The following is a 22,480-nucleotide window of genomic DNA, read 5'->3' on the forward strand; positions in this document are numbered from 1 at the left end:
TGGTGGGAGATGAGTGAGGATGTTTTGCTTTACAAAGATGGAGCTGTTATCTCAAAAAACATTTCTGGGGCTGGAGAGATGGCTCAGTGGTTAAGAGCATTGCCTGCTCTTCCAAAGGTCCTGAGTTCATTTCCCGGCAATCACATTGTGGCTCACAACCATCTATCTGTAATGAGATCTGGTGCCCTCTTCTGGCCGGCAGACACACACACAGACAGAATATTGTATACTAAATAAATAAATAAGTAAGTAAGTAAATAAATAAATAAATAAATAAAATAATTTTTAAAAAATTCTGTGTTTCAGGGAAGCAGGACTCAAACCTGTTCTAGCTGATTGGGTTCCTTTCCATGTGGATTAGCAGAACCCTTTGGCTAATCTGACAAAACCACTGAACGCTCTCCACATAGGCTCGTTTACTCAGGATGTTTTTATTTTATAATTTCAAGAAATTCACTGACTTTCACGAATGTCACTCAGAGACCTACTACAGTGCCATAGGTAAGCAAAAAAATATGTTGATCTAGCGTGGTGCAGTACAGTGATGAGAGATTGAACTAAATGATCTCCAAGCCAGTGAAACATAAAACTCATCAGGAAGCAATTCAAGAAGACTGAAGTCTGACTGGATTATTTCATAAATTTGTTAAGGACTATTATTGATCTTTTGCATATTTGATATCTAACACAATGCAATAAGTTAAACTATATGCATAACTGAATCCACTAGGTATTCAAGTCTTTGCCTTGTCATTTTATCTCCAGTAGAGACATCCCTGAAGTTTGTGATTTGTGATGCAGTGATTTCATTGCAAGGCCTAATATTATGTGTTATGAATTGAGAGTTTTATTTTTATGAGTGATCACAGCAGTAAGAGTAACAGCAGCCAACCATGTCTAGAGAGAAAAAAAACACCTTAGTTTGGGTTAGCTTGCAAGGATTATTCTGTCTTAAATATATAGTTTATTTATGATTTGATACGATGAGAAACAGACATATTATTCTGACATACTAAAATTCACCACTAAACTTACAATTTTATTTTTAGATGTAATGAAGTGTAAAATATACAAAATAACCTCTGCCTTCAAAATATTCTGTTTACTTAAAAAGGCAATGAAGACATGAAAAATTTAAAACATAATATAATAAAATTATATTTCAACATATTTTCACAAGAAATCCACTTTGAAAGAGCCTAAATGCAGCATTCATTGCTTAACACTAATGGTTATGTTCTTGGGAGGAAACAGTTTTCTCTTTATAGGGATTATCATTGAAGGAAAGCCTATCTCCGGCAGAAAAAAAAATGTGTTCACATTTATTGTTGGTCAAATAAAAAATGTCGTTGTGATATTACGCTTTGAATACCTACTTGGTTAGGCTAAATATTTTGTGTGTGTGCAGCCCTAAGCGGAGGAGGGAGTAAAGCAGATTGACAGTGTGAAATAACGAGCCAGAACTTACTCGTCAGTTCTGCTTGTTCTTCCCTTAGGATGTAGATCCTGGCATCTACATTAGTAACGCTGATGCTGACTCCCTTCATTCTAAGGTGGCAGTCTGTTTTGCCAGGCTGGCTCTGTGTGTAGTAGAGCAGATGGGTCCCTGTCAACAAACCCAGTGCTCCTTCTGAGTCCTCCCATGCTTACCTCTCCCAACCACTCTTGAAGATAACGGAAATACTATAGCTTTAAATCTGTGCCTTAAGGATGTATTATACCATATGTCCCTTCTATACGGCTCTCTTTTAGTAATATCAATAGGTCATCTCTTCACAAAAAAAATTATTACAGAAATACAGAATCTTCAGATTAAAGGAATTTTCATGCTACTGTCACTATTAACACCTACTTCATGATTCCCTTGAAGACTTTTTATCCAGAAGAAACAGTTGCTTATGGTAAAAGTCACAATCTTTAGGAAAAGGAAGAATTATTTCTATCATCTGTGTTCTTGAACAGAATAAAACCTCTATGTAGTAATAATAGAATCTAAATAATGGCTAATAGCTTTTACCCTAATCTGAGAGTGATCTATCTTATTAAAAGAAACTATGGGATTCAAGATAGTGTATACAGAATTGGGTTATAGCTCAATGGTAGAGTGTATGTTTGCGTAGCATGCAAAAGCACTGGATTCAATTTCCAGCACCAAAAAAGAAAAATAAGAATAACAAGCTCAATGAATTTTTGAAGGAATTAATATATCTCAATCTCCCTTTAAGCTTAATCCAATAATGAATTTTTATTCTGGGAAGACAACAGCTAAATAGTGTCCTATTGCCAAAAACAAAAAAAAAAAAAACCTCTGAGAATAAATTTAACACATTTGAGAAATTTTTCTGAACAATTGCTTATCAAGTTATGGATTCAAACTTTGGAATTAATCTTTTTCACTTTGGCCTTCAAGGAAAAGAAAGGACATAATTATTGTTTACTATAATGATAAAGGAACATTATAACTCTATTAGCTTATCTCATTGCATATCTCTTAGCATCCTAATTCATAGATGAGAAAATTTGTGCACAGAGAGTTAACATAACTCATTCCCTATTGCATAGTTGGCTGGTGGGAAAATTTGCTTCAGTCTCTCAGCTTTCAAGGTTGGAGGCCTTCCCACTGTGTATAACAGGGCACAATGTCTTTCAATGCTTTTGTTTTCCTAGCTTTGGAGGCAAATCTATACGTAATTTATCAAAATGAACATTTACATTGTTTCAGATTATAAGAATGCTAAACAGTGATGAGACTGCATGTCAAGAGATGCTATTACTACAAACGTTATCAGGAAAGTTTTTTTGAATGTGTGATCTGAACAACTCATCCTTAGAATCAGTCCACGCGTTTTAGACCCCCTTGTGGTTAGCCTCCTTCTGTTCTCTGCAGCTATGATATATCATATTGATTAAAAGCAACGTGGGGGAGGGAAGGGCTTCTTAGTCCCATCACAGAGGGGACCCACGATAGAAGCTTGATGCTGAGAAGCTGAGGATCTGGAGGAATGCTGTTTGCTGGCTTGTTTTCTCTGACTTGTTCAGCTACTTTTTTATACAGCTCAGGTCTACCTGCCTAGGGATGGTATTGCTCACAATGGGCTGAGACCTCGTACATAAATTTGCAATCAAGGAAATGTCCACAGAGCATACTCTTTGAGTATGAGTCTATGACTGAGATTCCTTCTGCCCAGAAAAAATAATTCCAGTTTGTATCGAGTTGACCAACTCTAACCATCAAAATTGCTTTGCCAAGAAATTACGAGCTCTCTATTTTTAGTATAGTTTCACCAAAAATGATCTTTAAACTGACAATTTTATGAGAACCTTGAGATTACCTGAGCAAAACAACTGCACTCATAAGGTCATAAAGCCATTCAATTCCACATACACAATACATGCAAATAACAAGACAGTTGAGTAAATGCAGTTATTAAATAATTGAAAGGTTTGCAAACTTGTGTGTATTTATTAAGGTTTGTCGACAACTGAAATCACTGCCTTACATTCTATTAGGAAATGTTGTCACTAGAAAGTAGAAAATTCTAGAAAACATTTGGATAGTGGGAGTGATTATGATCAATGTGATTTACATATGTAAAAAATGTCATAATGACACCAGTATTTATGCAATTATATACACTAACTTAATAAGAAAACGCTTGACACCATGTGATGAACTGTAACTCCGCTATTCTGCCTAACTTCATGCTTCTACGAATCTACATCTAATCTGGATCACTGCAAATGCTACAGTCGCTATTGTGCTTTTGTGGTTTGGAAATTCCTCTAGAGGTTTATCTACTGCCCTCCAAACAGCAGAGAAATGTTAGTCCGAGGACTGCTTTTGTATGACACACCTTTTACAGTGGATGTTACCTTATTTCTTCGTGTTGGTGTATATGATGTGTACCAGTGCGTGTGCATGCATGCCACTGCATGGGTGGAGGTTCTCTCCTTTCACCAGGGGTTGCAGAAACCAAACTCAGCCCATCAGTTTTGTGCATCAAGTGCTTTTACCTGTTGGTCCATCTTGACAGCCCTATTGCAAACACTTTTTTTAATTAAAAAATATTTTTGCATTCAATATATCTTGGTCATATTCATATTTCCCCTTATCTAACTCCTCCCAGATTCTCCTCACCTCCCTATTCACCCAACATCATTTTTATTCTCTCTCTCTTTCAAATAAAAACAAAGCAAAGCAAAACATTGAAAATCAATACAAACAATAGATAAAAATCCCAAAACAAAACAAATATGACCAAGTAACTTTTAGATTGGTTTTGAAAAATAAACTTTAAAGTCATCCTCAATGGTGCTGAAGTTACTGGAGTTTCCGGACCCCCTTAACTTCCAAGAGCATGGCTCAACAGTTAAGAGCATTTTCTGCTCTTGCAGAGGATGTAGGTTCTGTCCCCAGCATCCACATGGCACCTGCAATCATTTGTAACTACAGTTCCAGGTGATTCAACAGCCTCCTCTGGCCTCCTCTCTCATCGGGCCTCTGTAGCACCAGGTATGCACCTAGTGCACGTACATACATGTAGACAAAACACTTGCATAAAAGTAAATCTCTCTCTCTCTCTCTTTTAAAGGATATGTATTGCCAGGAGTGGTGCCCACCTTTAATCCCAGCACTCAGAAGACAGAGCCAGGTGGACCTCTGTGAGTTTCAGGCCAGCCTGATCTACATAGTGAGTTCCAGGTCATCCAGAGCGAAGTAGAGAGACCCTGACTCAGAACAGGCAAGCAAATTAAATTTAAAAAAGGATACCTGTAACATTATGCTGTTCCTGATGTATAAGCATTTAAAAACATGTTGGCCAGGCGGTGGTAGCACATGCCTTTAATCCCAGCACTCGCAAGGCAGAGGCACCCAAATCTTTGTGAGCTTGAGGCAAGTCTGGTCTACAGAGCTAGTTCTAGGACAGCCAGGACTGTTCCAGAGAGAAACCCTGTCAAAAAAAAAAAAAAAAAGTTCTTATAAATAATAAGTTAACAGTGAGGTAAATGACAGTTATCAGTGAGAGATCTTTCCTTTCTCTCTGACAGGTTCCTTCTTGTTTTTAGTTTTGCCCAGCAGAGCAAAACACATTTATACTATTACATGTAACACAGAAGTAGTAAAAGCCCAAATCAACTGAATTTTCTTTTATAAGTCGAGGTTTCTAGGAGAAATAAAAGTGGGATTTTTTTTCTAAATATCTGATCAACTATACTTTTTATTTATTTTTATTGAAAACAGCATGTTTGGATATATATATATATATGCACATTTTATAAGCAGAAGAATTTTTCCCTATTCTGTTTCTTTCAAAAGGTTCTACAACCTGTTTCAAAAGAAAGGCCTACAGATGCAAAGCCTTTGACATCCCTTTGGAGTAAAAGGATACAATGCCCCAAAGATCTGTTTTTGCAATTCTGTCAGCATGTCCCTGTGTTTATAATTGTATCAGCTGTCCCTAGCTCTCACCTGTGCACTGTCACTTGGCTCAACACCAGAGACTGTTGGAGTCTGACGTGTTCTTGTCAGTGAGAGAACTGTTTTCACTATCATCAAGAGCATTTCTGGTCCCGGATGTCCTATACTTCCAAATCATTTAGGGGAAATAAGAATCTTGTCGTTGTTATCTGCGAACTGAATGGTTCCTAATAATTCTGATGAGCTGAGCAAATGAGACAGAAGAATGGCGCTATTAATTATAGTTATTACCTGCTTCGTGATTATTCTTGATACCTCCCAGTCTTGCCACACCCCGGATGACTTTGTGGCTATCACTTCTCCTGGACATATCATGATTGGGGGTTTATTTGCCATTCATGAAAAAATGCTGTCCTCAGATGACCATCCCAGGCGACCACAAATCCAGAAATGTGTTGGGTGAGTAAAACTTAAATAAAAAAATAAATAAAGAGTTAGACTTCAAGATTGTGCTGTAAGACATGCAGACATGCAGATGGTTTACTTGTGATGACATTTTTTTTTTAATAGAGCATGAGTTTCTTTTGAATTGCATCTGGTTAGTTTTGTGGTCCTTAAAATATATTCATCACCCCTGTTTGTGTAACCAACTTCCAAACACAGGGGTTGAGAATGCTTTACAGTTATGTATTTTTTTTTAACTATGCCTTTTGAAAAATCTTGGAAGCCACTTGTAAGGATGTTGTAATCTGTCCTGCACTACAGCAAGTCCGCCATGCTCACCTACAGCATGCACCTCAGAATTACAAGCATGGGCTTATGGTTTTATGTTTTTTTCAAAGGTCACATTTGAGGTTTTCATCAACGCTGTTCTCATTTCACTCCAGGATAATCTAATCCTAGGCTGGCGAGATGACTCAGCTGTTAAAAGCTAGGCTCACAACCCAAAATAAAATAATATAATCCTTTGCTAATAAATTATGAACATCCTGGGATCAGAATGCTTTTTTTCCCTTTTACCAAACACATTGCTACATGCAGTGTTAATTCTTGGCACGGTGTCATGCAAGAAACTAAAACTGGGGTGGGGGGGAATGTTACAGAGGGATTTTGTTTGAAGGAAAACAATATGTTTTAGCTAAATTTCAGTTTTAGAACACAGTTTTTAAGAAATTGACTTGCAATTCCTGCCTGGAAAAAGTGAGGCCAGACACCTTTAAGGACACAGACAGCATCAGCTTCAAATGGTGTGACGTTGTGACCCTGAAGTTTGCCTGTGCCTCTTAAAATTCTGATCACAACTTGACGTAACCTTAAATTCCTCTTCTGTTTTACTTCTCTGTTTTGTTTGTTTTGCCTTGAGACAAGAGCTCATTGTATATTTCAGGCCAACCTCAACTCTTGATTTTTTTTGTCTTGACTTCCAGAGTGTTGTGCTTTGAAAAATGTATCATCACATTCAATCTCCAATTTTTTTCCTTATCAAATAATGATTTATAAACCCTATAAGATGCTTTTGGATCACACGTGTTTCCTGCATCACACAAAGATCCCTTTAGTCTTTCATCCCCGTTTGAGTTACCATTACCCTAAGCAGTGATTAGCTGAAATGATACAAAATAAAAAGTGAAGATGTTCAGTGCACAGAATTGGTACCCAACGAGTTGAAGTCCAAAGTTTTAAGTCAATAACCAATGATAAATATAAAACATTTGATCTAACAAACTTCTTCTAGAAGAAAAAAATCCACAAATAAATTAATGTTTGACTTTATTGTCATTCCTCAAGGGAAATGCATCTTACTCAATGCTGAGCCAGGGGTTAGCGTTATCTGGTCCTTTTTCTGAGCACTGGAGACACAAAGGTCATTGAGTTTACATGTAAGGGACTATAAAAATACAGTATGGTTTAATTATGAAGTAATATATTAATCCTTTCTCTCATTTTTAATAAAAATTTTAACAATGATTTTCTATATTTTATCCCACAGTGACAATGATAATTTTCAAGTAATTATAAGTTAATGAATCATAAACAAACTTTGGAATCAAAACCCAGAAGTTTCCCTTCATCCACTTAGAAACCATCCATTAACCTTTCATTTTATATGAGGTTATAATTACAGTGTTTGTGTACAGTAGGGAACGAGATAGCAGTGAATCAGGACTAAATTACTGAGGTCTCTGAAATAATCCCAATGCAACATGCATGCAAGAAATGTTCTCTGAAACCAATGTATCTCTTGACAAACACTGGGCCTTACCAGTAATTCTTAAAAGTCTGATTCATGTATTTAAAAATATATATGAATGCAACAGCAATTAATGAATAGAAAGTCACATATTTGAAAGAGTAAAAGGAGATATCATACATGGGAGGGTTTGAATAAAAGAAAGAGAAGGATGAAATTATATAATTATATTATAATCTCAACAAAAGAAATATTTTTAAAAAGAAAAATTTAAATTTATAAAAGTCTATCTGATTTTCAATATCCACAGATTAAAACCAGAAAATTAAAAGGTAAGTCTTAAGTCTAACAAGCATATGCATTGACAGCAATAACATGCTGACATGTAACTGCCAACAGGAGCAAGATTCAACACACCAGATATCACAGCATATTAAAATGTCCAACACAATCCCATATTCATGAAGAAAATGCTAAAGGCTGTACTGTAGACTCTACTTACAAAACTTGTGTTTCTGACATTATCCCTTTTAAAGGTTTCCTTTGAAATTATTTTAACCAGGGGAGTTGGAAGTGACTATCTATGATCAAGGTGCATTACTCAAAGTGCTACAGGCAACTAACTGCTGCCGGGAGAAGGAGAAACAGCCTCTCCCAGGAATGAGTCTCCTTATCGGTTATCCAATACAGAGTGATCAGCCTTGAAACCATATACACACAAACAACAAAAATGAATTCATCAGGTGCTATATATATATATGTGTGTGTGTGTGTGTGCGCGCGCGCATACATATGTATGCACGTAACAATAATAAGCAAATAAAAAGAGACTATCAGCTAGAGTTGGGAGGAAATGGGTTGAGTGAAGGTATCTAGTAGGTACTGGAGGGAGGAAATGAAACAGTTAAAGCTTAATTAAAATGTATCTTTGGAATATACAGTGTTTACATTTATAAAATTGTTAACAAATAAATAGAAGATATTCTGTTAAAATTATTATCAAAAGGGAGGGAAAGGGAAAATTTTTGTTTGTTTGTTTTATTTTTTTTTATTAAAAAAAAATTTCCGCTTCCTCCCAGCCTCCCATTTCCCTCCCCCTCCTCCCACTCCTCTCCCCCTCCCCCCACTCTTTTTCCCCTCCCTCTCCAGTCCAAAGAGCAGTCAGGGTTCCCTGCACTGTGGAAAGTCCAAGGTCCTCCCCGCTCCATCTAGGTCTAGGAAGGTGAGCATCCAAACTGTCTAGGCTCCCACAAAGCCAGAACATGAAGTAGGATCAAAACCCAGTGCCATTGCCCTTGGCTTCTCATCAGCACTCATTGTCCGCCGTGTTCAGATTTCAAATAAAGTTCACATTTTTCATGAAATCAGTTGGATTCATCCAAAACCTATCCATCAGAGGACAGAGGTGTGGATGAGGTATGCTATCCCCATATCAATAGAATAGTCATGTTTTGTTTCAGAAACTACTTGTTTCTTCACAGCTTTGAAATATCAGCGTTTCTTCAAGCTCTGGCTATGATACACAGCATCGAGGTGATCAATAACTCGACACTGTTATCCGGAGTCAAACTAGGGTATGAAATCTATGACACGTGTACTGAAGTCACAGCAGCAGTGGCAGCAACTCTGAGGTTCCTCTCTAAATTCAACTGCTCTAGAGAAACCGTGACCTTCCAGTGTGACTATTCCAGTTACATGCCAAGGGTGAAAGCTGTCATTGGTGCTGGCTATTCGGAAATATCCATGGCTGTCTCAAGGATGCTGAACTTACAGCTCATGCCACAGGTACATCTTTGTTCTCCTTCCTTCCATATGTTGTTGGCTTTGATTACATCTGTTCCTATAAAAAGATTGCGGAAACGTAGGAATTACCTAGGGAGTCACTTTTGCAATAGTCAAAAACTAATTTCTGATAGTTTTTTTTAAAAAGTTGATTTAGAAAAGACACCTATCTCTGAGGGCTTCACCTGCTCTGTTTCCATAGTAACCTCAGCCAGGTTCAAATAAAGCAGTGTAACTAAACATCCTTGGGGCTAATGTAAGTTGATCTTCTCATAGAGAGAGAATTTAGGAAGAGCAATAGAAACCAAAGGGCGATGAGCTTACTACCACCAGCTCCTGTGCTTCACCACCATAACTCAAAGATTATGTGCACTTCCAGGTGAGTTACGAATCCACTGCAGAAATCCTGAGTGACAAAATCCGCTTTCCTTCATTTTTACGGACAGTACCCAGTGACTTCTACCAAACTAAAGCAATGGCCCACCTGATTCAGCAATCTGGATGGAACTGGATTGGCCTCATAACAACAGATGATGACTATGGAAGATTAGCTCTGAACACTTTTGCAATTCAGGCTGCTGCAAACAATGTGTGCATTGCCTTCAAAGAGGTGCTGCCGGCCTTCCTCTCAGATAGTACCATTGAAGTCAGAATCAATCAGACACTGGAGAAAATCATTGCAGAAGCCCAGGTTAATGTCATTGTGGTCTTTCTGAGGAAATTCCATGTTTTTAATCTCTTCACTAAAGCCATGGAAAGGAATATAAATAAGATCTGGATTGCTAGCGATAACTGGTCAACCGCTACCAAGATTATCACCATTCCTAATATCAAGAAGCTTGGTAAAGTGGTGGGGTTTACATTCAGAAGAGGCAATATGTCTTCTTTCCATTCTTTTCTTCAGACTCTGCATAGGTATCCCAATGACAATAACAAACCCCTACATGAATTTGCCATGCTTTTTTCTGCCTGTAAGCATGTCAAAGATGGTGATTTGAGTCAATGCATTTCCAACTATTCTCAAACAGCTTTGACCCATGACACTACCAAGACCGTTGAAAACCAGTTCTTCATGAGAAACGACTTCCTGTGGCATTATACTGAGCCAGGACTCATTCACAGCATTGAACTTGCAGTGTTTGCCCTTGGCCATGCCATCGGGGATCTGTGCCAAGCTAGAGACTGCCAGAAACCGAACGCCTTTCAACCATGGGAGGTACTAATTCACAAATCCTAGCCTGCTGGCCTACTGTTATTTCTCCATTTCCCCTCTTGATTTATTTTACAAAGATCCACAGTAACCTCTTAACCTATAACTTCTGAATGTAAAAACTGTCATTTTATAACCTGTATTGCTAATATAATATTTTGTTATTGATGATAGTTATATTTTATTTTCACTTCTTTCCCTAAGCCCCAAAGTTCTGTTTCATTTTCTGCAGAGATTCTGTTAGTAGTACTATCTTCCTCCTCAGATATATGATTTTTTTCAATACTTCATATGTATTATGTTCTTTACTTATTTTTGCCCATAAGTATTAGACTACATGAACTAGCAGATTATTTGGCTATTGTTAAATATAATAGTGTTTCTCTCATCTTTTATGCTCAGTAATATACATGTTGAGATTCAATAGCTTAGGTATAGGACAAAGTCTATACATAAAATTAATCTTTGCTTATATTTGCCTTGTTCATATAACTTGAAGGTAGTCTTATACAATATTTTTAGCATAGCTATATTGTGCCAGTGAAGTCGAGTGTAGAATTTTTCACTTATACTATCAACTTGGTGCCCTAAAACCCAGATTTGCAGCATTTTGGACTAGGGATGGTCATCATGTACATGAAGAAACTATAGACAAAAAGCATCATAAATAAACATGGCATCCCCCTAATTGTGCAGCAGGTACTTTATAATCCTATCCTCAAGTTCAGCCGTTCTCAACCTGTGGGTGGTGACCATTGAGGGTAGAGTCCAATGACTCTTTCACAGGGGTTTCCTAAGACAATCAAAAAAACACAGATATTTGTACTATGATTTATAACAGTAGCAAAATTATAGTTATAAAGAAGTAACAAAAATAATTTTATGGTTGTGGATCACCACAACATGAGGAACTGTATTAAATGGCTGCAGCATTTGGAAGGTTGAGAATCACTCTCTAGTAAATGCTCTTACTCTCATAAGAAGTATGTTGTCTGTAGGGCTTTGTGTTTGTGTGCGTATGTGTGTTAAGATTTGGATTTTTGTTTTATTTGTATGAGTGTTTTGCCTGCATGTGTGTATGTATGTGCACTGTGTGCAAACCATGCCTGCTGAAGTCAGAAGAGTGTTGAATCTCTGGAATTGGAGTTATAAACAGTTGTGAGCCACCATTAGGGTGCTGAGAATAGAACCTAAGTCATCTAAAAGAGTGCTCTTAACCACTGAGCCATCTCTTCAGTCCTCTGAGCCTTCTACATGGAAATGTTGTTAGATTTAGGATATGAAAATCGACGTTTAAATGGGACACCAAGTGTGCATACAGCAATGTTTCCCTTTCTATTTTTGGTTTACTTTGGAGAGACTTAAAGTTTATTATGACTGTAGTTAGTGATAAATCATATTGTTGTTTTTTATGACCTTGAGCAAAGCATGTATGGTACAATGCTTCTTTTAATAATAATATTAACTTGTGAGAATCAAACTTCTCAATTATACGATTTCAAAGCCAGACTTCAAACAGGTATTGATACAGTACCATAATACAACATATATATCATTTAGAGTTATAAGTGAACAGAGAGCAGGTAGAATAAGACAGTTGGGTTGTAATAAGCATCTTACAGACCGTTATTTGTATTTTTGTCATAACTTTTATTGTTATTGCTTAGAATTCAAACAGTGGCCTTGTGCAAGCTAAGCATGCGCTGCCAGGAGCTCCCTCCCAGTCACTATTGCTTATGTCTTAATCACCTACAACATAAGCACCAGCGACTGAAGTAACCTGCTTCCTCATTTAGATGAGTAATTTCCATGTGTTTTGCTCGCTTGTTCTTACTTTGTTGTTGTTGTCAGTTTTGTTTTGTTTTGCTCTGGGGTTCAGTGAGTGTTCTGAATCCCAGAACTGCATTCTCAACCCTTGCACCATATAGTTGAAATTGCTCTTTTTTAAAAATTGTACTTATCTTTATTTTTAATAGAAGCATAATCATTATACATGTTGTGAGGCAGGTATTGATCATTTTCAGGAATTTTTTGCTTTATAAATAGAAAGCCAAAACTCTAATAAAGATGCAAATGATTAATGATTAGGGTCTTCATTAAAATTCTTCTAAATAATATATTTCCAATAATTTTTGAACATCTCCTTGAAGTACTTCCTTAGTACTATAAAACTCTCATAAAAGATTGGGGGAAAACAAACTTTGCCTTTGTTTAGATCACTCTCCTTCCCCATATGACATTCCATATGGCATTCTCTAAACATTTCAATGCTTTCACCTAGTGTACTACGGAAATGCACTTTTTTGTTGTAAGAAGTAGAATGTTATACTGACATGACCGAGCTGAATTTTAGGAATGAGAGACTGGAAGAGAGCATGGAGATGAGCAGATGAACCTACTGGATACAAGAGGAAGATGAGAAAGGATCTTGTAAGAGGAAAGAAACTGAAACTGAGAGAGCTATTTATTTTTCTGTCAAAGATCTGGGAATGTATTTTAAATAAGAAATATGTCTCACACATTTCGAAGAAAAGACTTGAGTAAATAGAATCATAGTATTTTATTTAAACACTAGGGGTCTGAGGCCCCTCTTCATGATGCATTCTCAGCCCTTGAGCCAGGTCACCATGTGGGGTGTATTTCACACCCCTGAGAACCTGTTAATCGAGAAACAGACTGGAAAAGAGGAGACAGGGAGAGATGCGCTTAAGTCACACAATCATCAGTGCCAGGTTTGGACAACAAGTCCTCCGATCAATAGCCTTTTTATGCAGAAAATCTTTTTTTTTTTTTTTTTTTTTTTTTTTGCAATCACACAAGGCTTTAATTGATGAGATGAGACGGGAACCAGTGCACTGAGGCTGAGACTCATAACCCACGCAGGAGAAGAGTTCGACCCCGAGTGACAGGGAGAACCGATTTTTAAAGGAAGAAACTACAGCCCAGTGATCCAGAATTGGCAGGAAGGGTGTCACAGAAAATTCCGAAAATACCAGTGAAGATTACAAGAGGGCAACCCCCTGCCTCTCAGGACCACTCCCAAGGTCATAATCAGCTAGTTCTTAAAACACATTACAATGACAATATGCAGAAAATCTTTAAGAGACATTAAATTTTAAAACAAAACATTAACATTTAGGATCCTTAATCAAGAATACATTCCTAATTTCTTCACCGCTTAGCAAAACGCCCTAATACTTCTTGAATGGTTTTAGATTCAACTAAACTTAGATTACAATGCAGTTAGGACGCTGCTTTGGGTCTGTGTTTGGTGAGAGTAGTGTCCAGGGATGGCACACAGTCACCTTTATTTTACTTTAGTGGATTTTTAACGTTCTTCAGGTGTATGTGAGCAAAGCTTCTTCAAGTTGAAGCTAATGGTTTGGTTTTGACTGTTTTTCCCATTTGATCCTATGTAAAGTAATGCGTAGTACATCTGAGATGAGAAAATGTCTACCAGCCACACCTCACATGTGCTTAGGAAGTATTTGTTAGCTGCCTCAGTGCTCCAGGCGTTGTGCTAAATGCTGAAGGCACCCTGGAGAGGAAAACAGAATCCTCTCCTACGGCAGTCTGTGTGGTATATAGTCAGAGGATTACGGAGTTGAACACTACCCAGAAGTGCACACCGCAACATCTCATACACACATGAGATGGCACCACAGCACACAATTGAGGGCAAGTTCAGCATTAGCAACTTCAAGAACATTCTCTGAAGCCTGGCTTCTTCGGGGAACAGAAACAACATCACAGGACTGGAGTCTGAAAAGGGAAGCTGGGAACAAATGAGACAAGGGATTCATGTGGGATACTTACCAAGAGACTTTGCCGGAAAGGACATTTCAAAATGTGACGTGCAATTGAATTGCTTTGGAACTGGAAAACCTGTCTTGTTAGCAACATACCAGGTGACACTCCAGCTGCTGATGTAGGGAATTGGCAAAGAATGTCTAGAGTTTGGACTGTAGATAGCAGAAGGGGGGCCGATTAAATACTTCTTAGGTGACAGAGTGATGATCTATTTTCCACTGTAGAAATAGCATTTTGACTGATATGAATATTACAGAAAATGGTTGGAGAGCATTTAGAATAGATCAGATGTTTAAAAAAGAAAGAAAGAAAACACAACAAAGATGTTACCAATCATTCCCAATCAGGGTAGTTAATGCTGTGTGTTAAAAATAGAAACATGGAGAAATACGGAGGTCTGGTGGGGGAAAATATCAACCTTCTATTTTGGAGATGCTGTATTTCAAGAACTTAGGAGACATGGAAGTATGCAATGGTGGCTTCATATAGTCTGAAAGTTGGGAGAGCTTGAGAGTGACCTTCAGCTAATAGTAGCTACTGATCTCAAGTCTGTGTTTCTGAGAGCTGAAGCTGGAGATGGAGCGCTTTTTCTCTTTACAGAATCTGAGGAGATCCACAGAACTTATGTTGTGTGCTCTATCCTAAGGGAGTGGAAGAGGGGGTATACTTGGAGCCAACTTGTAGAGGTCAGGGAAGGAGAACCCGGAATTAAGGGATCCACCATGGCCACTCATAGGGCTGGTAGTAAAACTGTCAATCTTGGTGGGCTGTGTGTTTTTGTTATGCTACAGAAAATATGAGTAAAGTAAAAGGTATGGTTTAGGCTATAGGAAAAAGATGTGAGGCTACTTTTTCTGTTGTACTCTAGTTTGGTCACATGGATATCTCTTTCCACAAACAAACTTATGGAGAGAGACAGAGTAGGCCACCAGGGTACTTAGGGAAATGAAGCCAAAGAGAACTACATAATGATAAGTAGTGTGGACCCCGGCCCTCCGTCTTAAAAAGAGAATCTCAGCATACAGGCGTGAATCCTATAACAGAAATGTAATTCTCAGTCTTTAAATTTTGTGGTATGAACTCCAAGTTAAGTCTCCATTGGGGTAAAAGTAACTGATGCAAAATAGCACTTTATAATTTAAATCCTGAAGGTTCAGGTTCGAAATTTACCTTAACCCAAAGTCAATGTTCTACCATATTTCCTAAGTAAGGGTTGCATCATTACTTTCCTCTGTCTTCTTTCCTGCTAGAGCAAGCATAAGTTGTGCATGGCTATTATGCAATGCTGTTGTTATTGATAGAACATACCTGTATCCGATATTTGCATAAAATTAGATGCAAGGAGGAGGATCGGGTAGAAATAACAATTTAAATACAAGACTAAAAAGGGATATGCTTTCTAAACCAGTGGCTGAGGCTGACCCGGAAGCACTGTTTAAGAAAGGAGCACACTTTAAAGCAGTGCACAGGCAGCAGTGAGAACATTGAAGCTGTCTTGATTATTGAAATGAAGCTCTTTATCATTGACACTCTTATTTTTTCATTTAGTTTCATTCCCTCCATTTTTTTTTTTTTTAAATTCTGGTCAATGTTGGAATTTAAAAAAAAAAGTTTTTTTGTTTTGTTTTTTTTTATTTTTTTGAAACCAGGTCTCGTGCCACCTAGGTTGGCCTTGAACTCCCACCCTCCTCACTCCTACCTACACACCCTGTGTTTGGGAGGACAGCTGTGTACCACCATGCTCAGTACGTGTGGTGTTGAGGGTGGAGGCCAGGACATTACACATGCTATGAAAGCCCTCTACCCTCTGAATCACGCCCATAGCCCCAAGAATAAGCTGGCATTTTTGTTGTTAATTCCACCGCAATAGCTCTGATGTATTCAGTTTCTTTAAAGCAATTAATTTACCTTCACTAAAGAAGTGATAAACCTATGGGGACAAGTAAGAATTGTGCATGCTTTCAAATGTTGCTAAGGCAATGTATTTGGTCATTGCACGACTATAATAGATAATATATTCACCTAACATATAAGTTGATTTTTTTAGTCTATTGGCAAAAACTTAAAACATTTAAACTTAACCAAAAAAAAAAAAAAAAAAAAAAAAAAACCACAGAGAAGAATAATTCTATTCAGATAGAAAACTTTCTGCCTCATCCCATACATTTTTAACCCATCAAAGTCACGTAGAATCTTGGACTCAGTCAACCACTGGGCCATGATGAATGCATTGAAAGAGGAATGAAAACCGTGATTACTTATCAAGTAAACAGTAAGCTACACTCTCCTATTTCAAACTCCAATGCTCTTTCTGTACCGCACAAGCTCAATGTCGCTGCCATTGTCAGCAAAATACTTCTTGCCTTTCACTGCTCTCACCACACAAATTGGATAGCAAGGCAGGTAATTTTTTAGTTACATTTCTTTCTCCCAGCATGAAAAGAAATCATTTTGTAACTTAAGTTGGAAATAGAATTTAGAGGTCACTTGGTTGAGTACTGGTCACTGAAGTATACATAAGAACCATCAGAGGCAAGATGAGAAGGTATATTTTGCCATCAATATTGTACTAGCAATCACAGAAGGAGTCAAAAGCCCCCGCCTGCTACAAAGAACCCATCCTGAAAGTCTGCCCCATGGCCACATGCAGGTACTCAGATTTCAATTTCATAGGCTAGAAAAGTCACCATCTCTTAAAAACTAGCCTGCTTTTACAATTTCACATAAGAAAAACTTCTCCAGAGATCAAATCTAGAACTCCTGGTGACGACACAATAATTCTTTCTTAAGCATGCCCAAACTGTGATTGAAAATTTTCTTTCTTTCCTTCTCAGTTTAAATAATATTCCTGAGGATGCATGCAATGTCATCATTGGGATAAAGGGTGTACTGAAAAAGCTCCTGTTCAATGTTCACTCAATTTTACCTTCCACAGCTACTTGATGTGTTGAAAAATGTAACATTCTCTGACGGAAGGAACTCATTTCATTTCGATGCCCATGGGGATTTAAATACTGGTTATGACGTGGTTCTCTGGAAGGAGATAGGTGGCCTCATGACCGTCACAAAGATGGCAGAATATGACCTGCAGCACGATGTCTTCATTATCACAAGCCAAGAAGCAAAACGCGAATTCAGGAAACTTAAGGTGATTTTGTCGTAGGGAGCTTTGCCAAATTTAAGTCAACTAGCATATCACCTGGAGAAGTCCTTCCCCTGTGTCTCTAACCACTGTTTCTGTCTCCTTTGTTAGGTCCTTATCTTTCTAATACCCCTAAACACTGGGGTGCACAGGATCAACCCTGCTCTTTGTTGTCTGTTTGGTGACCTTATCAGGCTCCTGTCTTTAAACAATGTCATTTTGTAAAAGTCTAGTGACTTCTTGATTTTTATCTTTTAGGTCAAATAAGTCATGACTGCCTAACTGGAATTTCTACACGGATATCTATCTGATAAGTTTTTTTTTTTCACTGACTGTCTCCAAAACAGAATTCTTGATATTCTTTCCTACATCTCAGAGAATGACAACCCTCCTTTGTCTGTTGCTCATGAGACGCCTTGATGGGATGCTTGTCCCTGGTCTGCCACACCACACACTTGTCATACTGCAGACCCTCTAAAAGTCTAACTTCCAAAATGAGTCTGATGACTGTTTTACCCCCTGGTTGTACCACTCCACTGCAAGGTACAGCCACTGCTCACAAAGGTCAGAGTGCTAGCTTTGTAACTGCTCCGCCTACACTCATACCCCTTCAGTCTGTTCTTAAGGCACCATTCTGGAAAATGCAGTGGTCTGTTCAGAGCTCTTCCATAGCATTGTCTTTCTTCCCAGGTAAAGGCTGGTGGGTGTTTTTAAGTGATTGCTCTCCTGCCTCTATCTAGCATTTTTCTCTTCTCAATACTTTTTTCTCTTCTCAATAATTTTTCTCTTCTCAATAATTTTTTCTCTTCTCAATAATTTTCTCTTCTCTTTCTATCTTCCCCTTAATTTCCATTCCCCTGCCATTCCACAGTTCTCCCTCCCTTTTATATATGCTTCCTTTTTCTTGATGAGAGGACTGTGCACCAGCTCCAGTCTACTTTACATTGTCACACCTTAATCAGGCATGATGATGAGTGCCTATAATGCTAGCACTTGAGAAGCAGAGACGGGAATCATGAGCCTGGGTTCACAGTGAAAAAAGCACATCTAAGCTTATAAAGTTGTACAGATGAAAAGAATGTGTTTAACACTGTGTTGAATGTACAGAAGAAAGAAGAAAGAAAGGAAGAATTAAGAAAAAAGAGGGGAGGAGATTTAAAAAAGAGGGAGAGTGGTTAGGAGAGTAGAAATATATTCTCAGTTCTCTGTCTCTCTTCACTCCCCTATTTTTGTTTTATTTTCTCCCCAGTTGTCACCATTTCTCATTTTCTCTATTTTGCTTATTTTTTATCTTGTTTGCTGTCACCCTAAAACCCACATCAGTGACTTACAACTGACTGTAACTTCAGCTACGAGGGAGATCTCACACACACACACACACACACACACACACACACAAATTGGGGAAAGGGAGATTCATGCACATAAATTTTCAAAATCTTGTTAAAAAAAATACAAAAGTCTTATTTTTCTTGCAGAATTCTTCCTTCAGCATAGAATCAGAAATTCCCAGACCTTCATGTCATTTTTCAGCTTTACAAACATGTGCGTTTCCCTCTGCTGGGAGTTCTTGAAAGGTTTTCTTATAGCAGCCACAAATGTCAATAGGCATGGGGGTGCATGCTTTCAATCCCAGGACTCTGGAAGCAGAGTTGGATGAATCTCTCTGAGTTCAAGGCCAACCTGCTCTACAGAATGAGTTCTGTCCCAGCCAGAGATCCTGTACCAAAAAGAAAAATTATGAAACATCCATAGTTTTTCATTCAAAATGTCCTATATATTTTAAGTTTGTTCCTGTTCCTTAAGATGGGAATGCTATGAAAAAGACCAAAAATGCTATTTAGCAAATGTGTAAATGAGGAATAGCTAGGATAATTTTCTTTTTTAATTATTTAGATTTTTTTTCTTTCTTTCTTGTACTGTAGCAAATTCTATCTAAATGCTCCAAGGAATGCAGCCCTGGTCAAATGAAGAAAGCCACAGGAAGCCAACACATGTGTTGCTATGACTGTGTGAGCTGCCCAGAGAATCACTATAGCAACCAGACAGGTGACCACAGCCACCTCCCACTGACAGTGACGCCTCTGAATTGGTTCTCTTGGGCTGACTTTTCTGAATATCAACCCTAGCTTTATCTTTTGTTTTACAGTTCTTTCTTTTCCATTCTGGGTATCAAACATTGGGCTTTTTGTATTCTAGGCACATGCTCTACCACTGAGCTACACCCTCAACCTCTCCCTAGGCCCATGCTCTATGACTGAGCTACACCCCCAACCTCTCTCTAAGCCCATGCTCCACCACTGAGCTACACCCCAACCTCTCCCTAGGCCCATGCTCCACCACTGAGCTACACCCCCAACCTCTCTCTAAGCCCATGCTCTATGACTGAGCTACACCCCCAACCTCTCTCTAGGCCCATGCCCTAACACTGAGCTACACCCCCAACCTCTCTCTAGGTCCATGCTCCACCACTGAGCTACACCCCCAACCTCTCTCTAGGCCCATGCTCTACCACTGAGCTACACCCCCAATCTCTCTCTAGGCCCATGCTCCACCACTGAGCTACACCCCCAACCTCTCTCTAGGCCCATGCTACACCACTGAGCTACACCCCCAATCTCTCCCTAGGCTCATGATCTAACACTGAGCTACACCCCCAACCTCTTTCTAGGCCCATGCTCTAACACTGAGCTACACCCCCACCCTCTCTCTAGGTCCATGCTCCACCTCTGAGCTACACCCCCAATCTCTCTCTAGGCCCATGCTCCACCACTGAGCTACACCCCAACCTCTCCCTAGGCCCATGCTCTATGACTGAGCTACACCCCCAACCTCTCTCTAGGCCCATGCTCCACCACTGAGCTACACCCCAACCTCTCTGTAGGCTCATGTTCTAACACTGAGCTACACCCCCATCCTCTCTCTAGGCCCATGCTCCACCTCCGAGCTACACCCCCAACCCCTCTCTAGGCCCATGCTCTAACACTGAGCTACACCCCCACCCTCTCTCTAGGCCCATGCTCTATGACTGAGCTACACCTCCAGCCTCTATTTTTATTTATTTTATTTCTATTCTTATCCTTGAGACAGAGAGATTCGAAAAATAGTCTTACACAATTCAGTTAGCTTGGACACGATTATGAGAATCACAGGTGTGGAGGGAGAAAATGGCTTGAACTATGTCTAATCCCTAAATCACGTTCTTAACAAGGTCTCTAAACTGCCACTAATAATAGCAAGTTCATGAGAGACTTGCACCTCTCTGGAGCATATAGATTTCCTGAAGAAGCACAGCCCAGTTGGCCTTTTGACTTCTCTATTACTTTCCCATCTTCCTCTTCCATTTGCCTTCCTCTATTCTTTGGGTTTTGTGTAGGTTTTATTTGAATAAGGAACCAATTTGACCTCTCCTGTGCTCTCTCTCTCTCTCTCTCTCTCTATATATATATATATATATATATATATATATATATATATATATTGGTGTAGACAACCACCTAGTTTAAATGTTTGCGATGTAATTGTTCTCCTCTCCCTGCTAGATATGGATCATTGCCTTTTATGCAACAATGAAACCCACTGGGCCCCAGTAAGGAGCACTGTGTGCTTCGAGAAGGAAGTGGAGTATCTGGACTGGAATGACTCCTTGGCTCTCCTCCTCATCGCCCTCTCCCTACTAGGAATCGCCTTTGTTCTGGCTATTGGCATAATATTTACAAGAAACCTGAACACACCAGTTGTGAAATCATCTGGGGGATTAGCGGTCTGCTACGTGATGCTCACCTGCCATGCCCTGAACTTTGCCAGCACAGGCCTTTTTATTGGAGAACCCCAAGATTTTGCATGTAAGACCAGGCAGACACTGTTTGGTGTGAGTTTTACTCTCTGTGTCTCCTGCATTTTGATGAAGTCCCTAAAAATTTTGCTAGCGTTCAGCTTTGATCCCAAGCTTAAGACCTTCCTGAAGTGCCTCTATAGGCCGGTCCCCATTGTCCTCACCTGCACAGGCATTCAAGTGGTCATTTGTACTCTCTGGCTGGTCTTGGCAGCACCTGTTGTAGAGGAGAACATCACCTTGCCTAGAGTCATTATCCTGGAATGTGAGGAGGGCTCTGTCCTGGCCTTTGGCACCATGCTGGGCTACATCGCAGTCCTGGCCTTCCTTTGCTTCGTATTTGCATTCAAAGGGAGGAAACTTCCTGAGAATTACAATGAAGCTAAGTTCTTGACTTTTGGCATGCTGATTTACTTCATAGCTTGGATCATATTCATCCCTGTCTATGCTACCACATTCGGCAAGTATTTGCCTGCTGTGGAGATAATAGTTATTCTGATATCCAATTATGGGATTCTCTGCTGTACGTTCTTCCCCAAGTGCTACGTTATTCTTTACAAGCAAAAGACTAACACCAAATCAGCCTTCCTCCAGATGGTTTACAATTATTCATCTCACAGTGCCAACAACCTTGCCTTGAGTCATGTATCTCTGGACACCACTAACCATGATACTGCAGTAACTAATCTAAGCCATAATGACAAAGCTGCAGCATGTCCCAACAGCAACCATTGTCTGGCACAAGTGTTTGGCATAGGCGGAGAAAATGCTACAAATGTGCCTAAAACTTTGCATCAGAAAAGAAGTTCAAGTATATGAATTAGAGTTCTTAGGGCATGCTATGATCCCCAAGAAGTTTCTAGTCTTTACTGTAAGTTGTGTGTTAACTTTCCCAGCAAATATATCTTGTATAGTTTTGCTACCATTTGCTTGAATACTCTCTCTCTGCTTAACTACCTAAACATAATAAATAAAGCTGTTGGTATTAATCTCCCTTTGTTTTCTATTACTCCCTTCAGCCTTTATCTTGACCAGCCTTCCTCTTAGGCAATTTGAAGTCAATGGATAAGACAACAGCCTTTTTCCATTCC

At 38.9% G+C, this 22,480-nt stretch overlaps 1 protein-coding gene across 3 annotated transcripts; it reads left to right on the forward strand.

The window, feature by feature from the left end:
- Positions 1–5,684: 5,684 nt before the first annotated feature.
- Positions 5,685–22,208, forward strand: Gprc6a (G protein-coupled receptor class C group 6 member A). Of its 3 annotated transcripts, none has more exons than XM_057763068.1 (6): positions 5,685–5,878; positions 9,092–9,395; positions 9,772–10,608; positions 17,348–17,560; positions 19,480–19,603; positions 21,097–22,208. In XM_057763068.1, the coding sequence occupies exons 1-6, from the start codon at positions 5,685–5,687 to the stop codon at positions 22,206–22,208; spliced, it is 2,784 nt and encodes a 927-aa protein (XP_057619051.1). The 3 variants fall into 3 exon arrangements, with proteins under 3 accessions (XP_057619051.1, XP_057619053.1, XP_057619052.1); XM_057763070.1 differs by having other exon boundaries at positions 9,772–10,083; XM_057763069.1 differs by lacking the exon at positions 17,348–17,560.
- Positions 22,209–22,480: the final 272 nt, after the last annotated feature.

The sequence above is a fragment of the Chionomys nivalis genome, chromosome 2 (genome assembly GCF_950005125.1).
Source record: "Chionomys nivalis chromosome 2, mChiNiv1.1, whole genome shotgun sequence".
Lineage (NCBI taxonomy): Eukaryota > Metazoa > Chordata > Mammalia > Rodentia > Cricetidae > Chionomys > Chionomys nivalis.

Bases quoted from the DNA above. Each gene is read 5' to 3' on its own strand.
- Gprc6a (XM_057763068.1), top strand. From the start codon at position 5,685: ATGGCGCTATTAATTATAGTTATTACCTGCTTCGTGATTATTCTTGAT. The intron at 17,561-19,479 runs GTGATTTTGTCG...CTTGTACTGTAG, and splicing joins GCGAATTCAGGAAACTTAAG to CAAATTCTATCTAAATGCTC. The intron at 19,604-21,096 runs GTGACCACAGCC...TCTCCCTGCTAG, and splicing joins TCACTATAGCAACCAGACAG to ATATGGATCATTGCCTTTTA.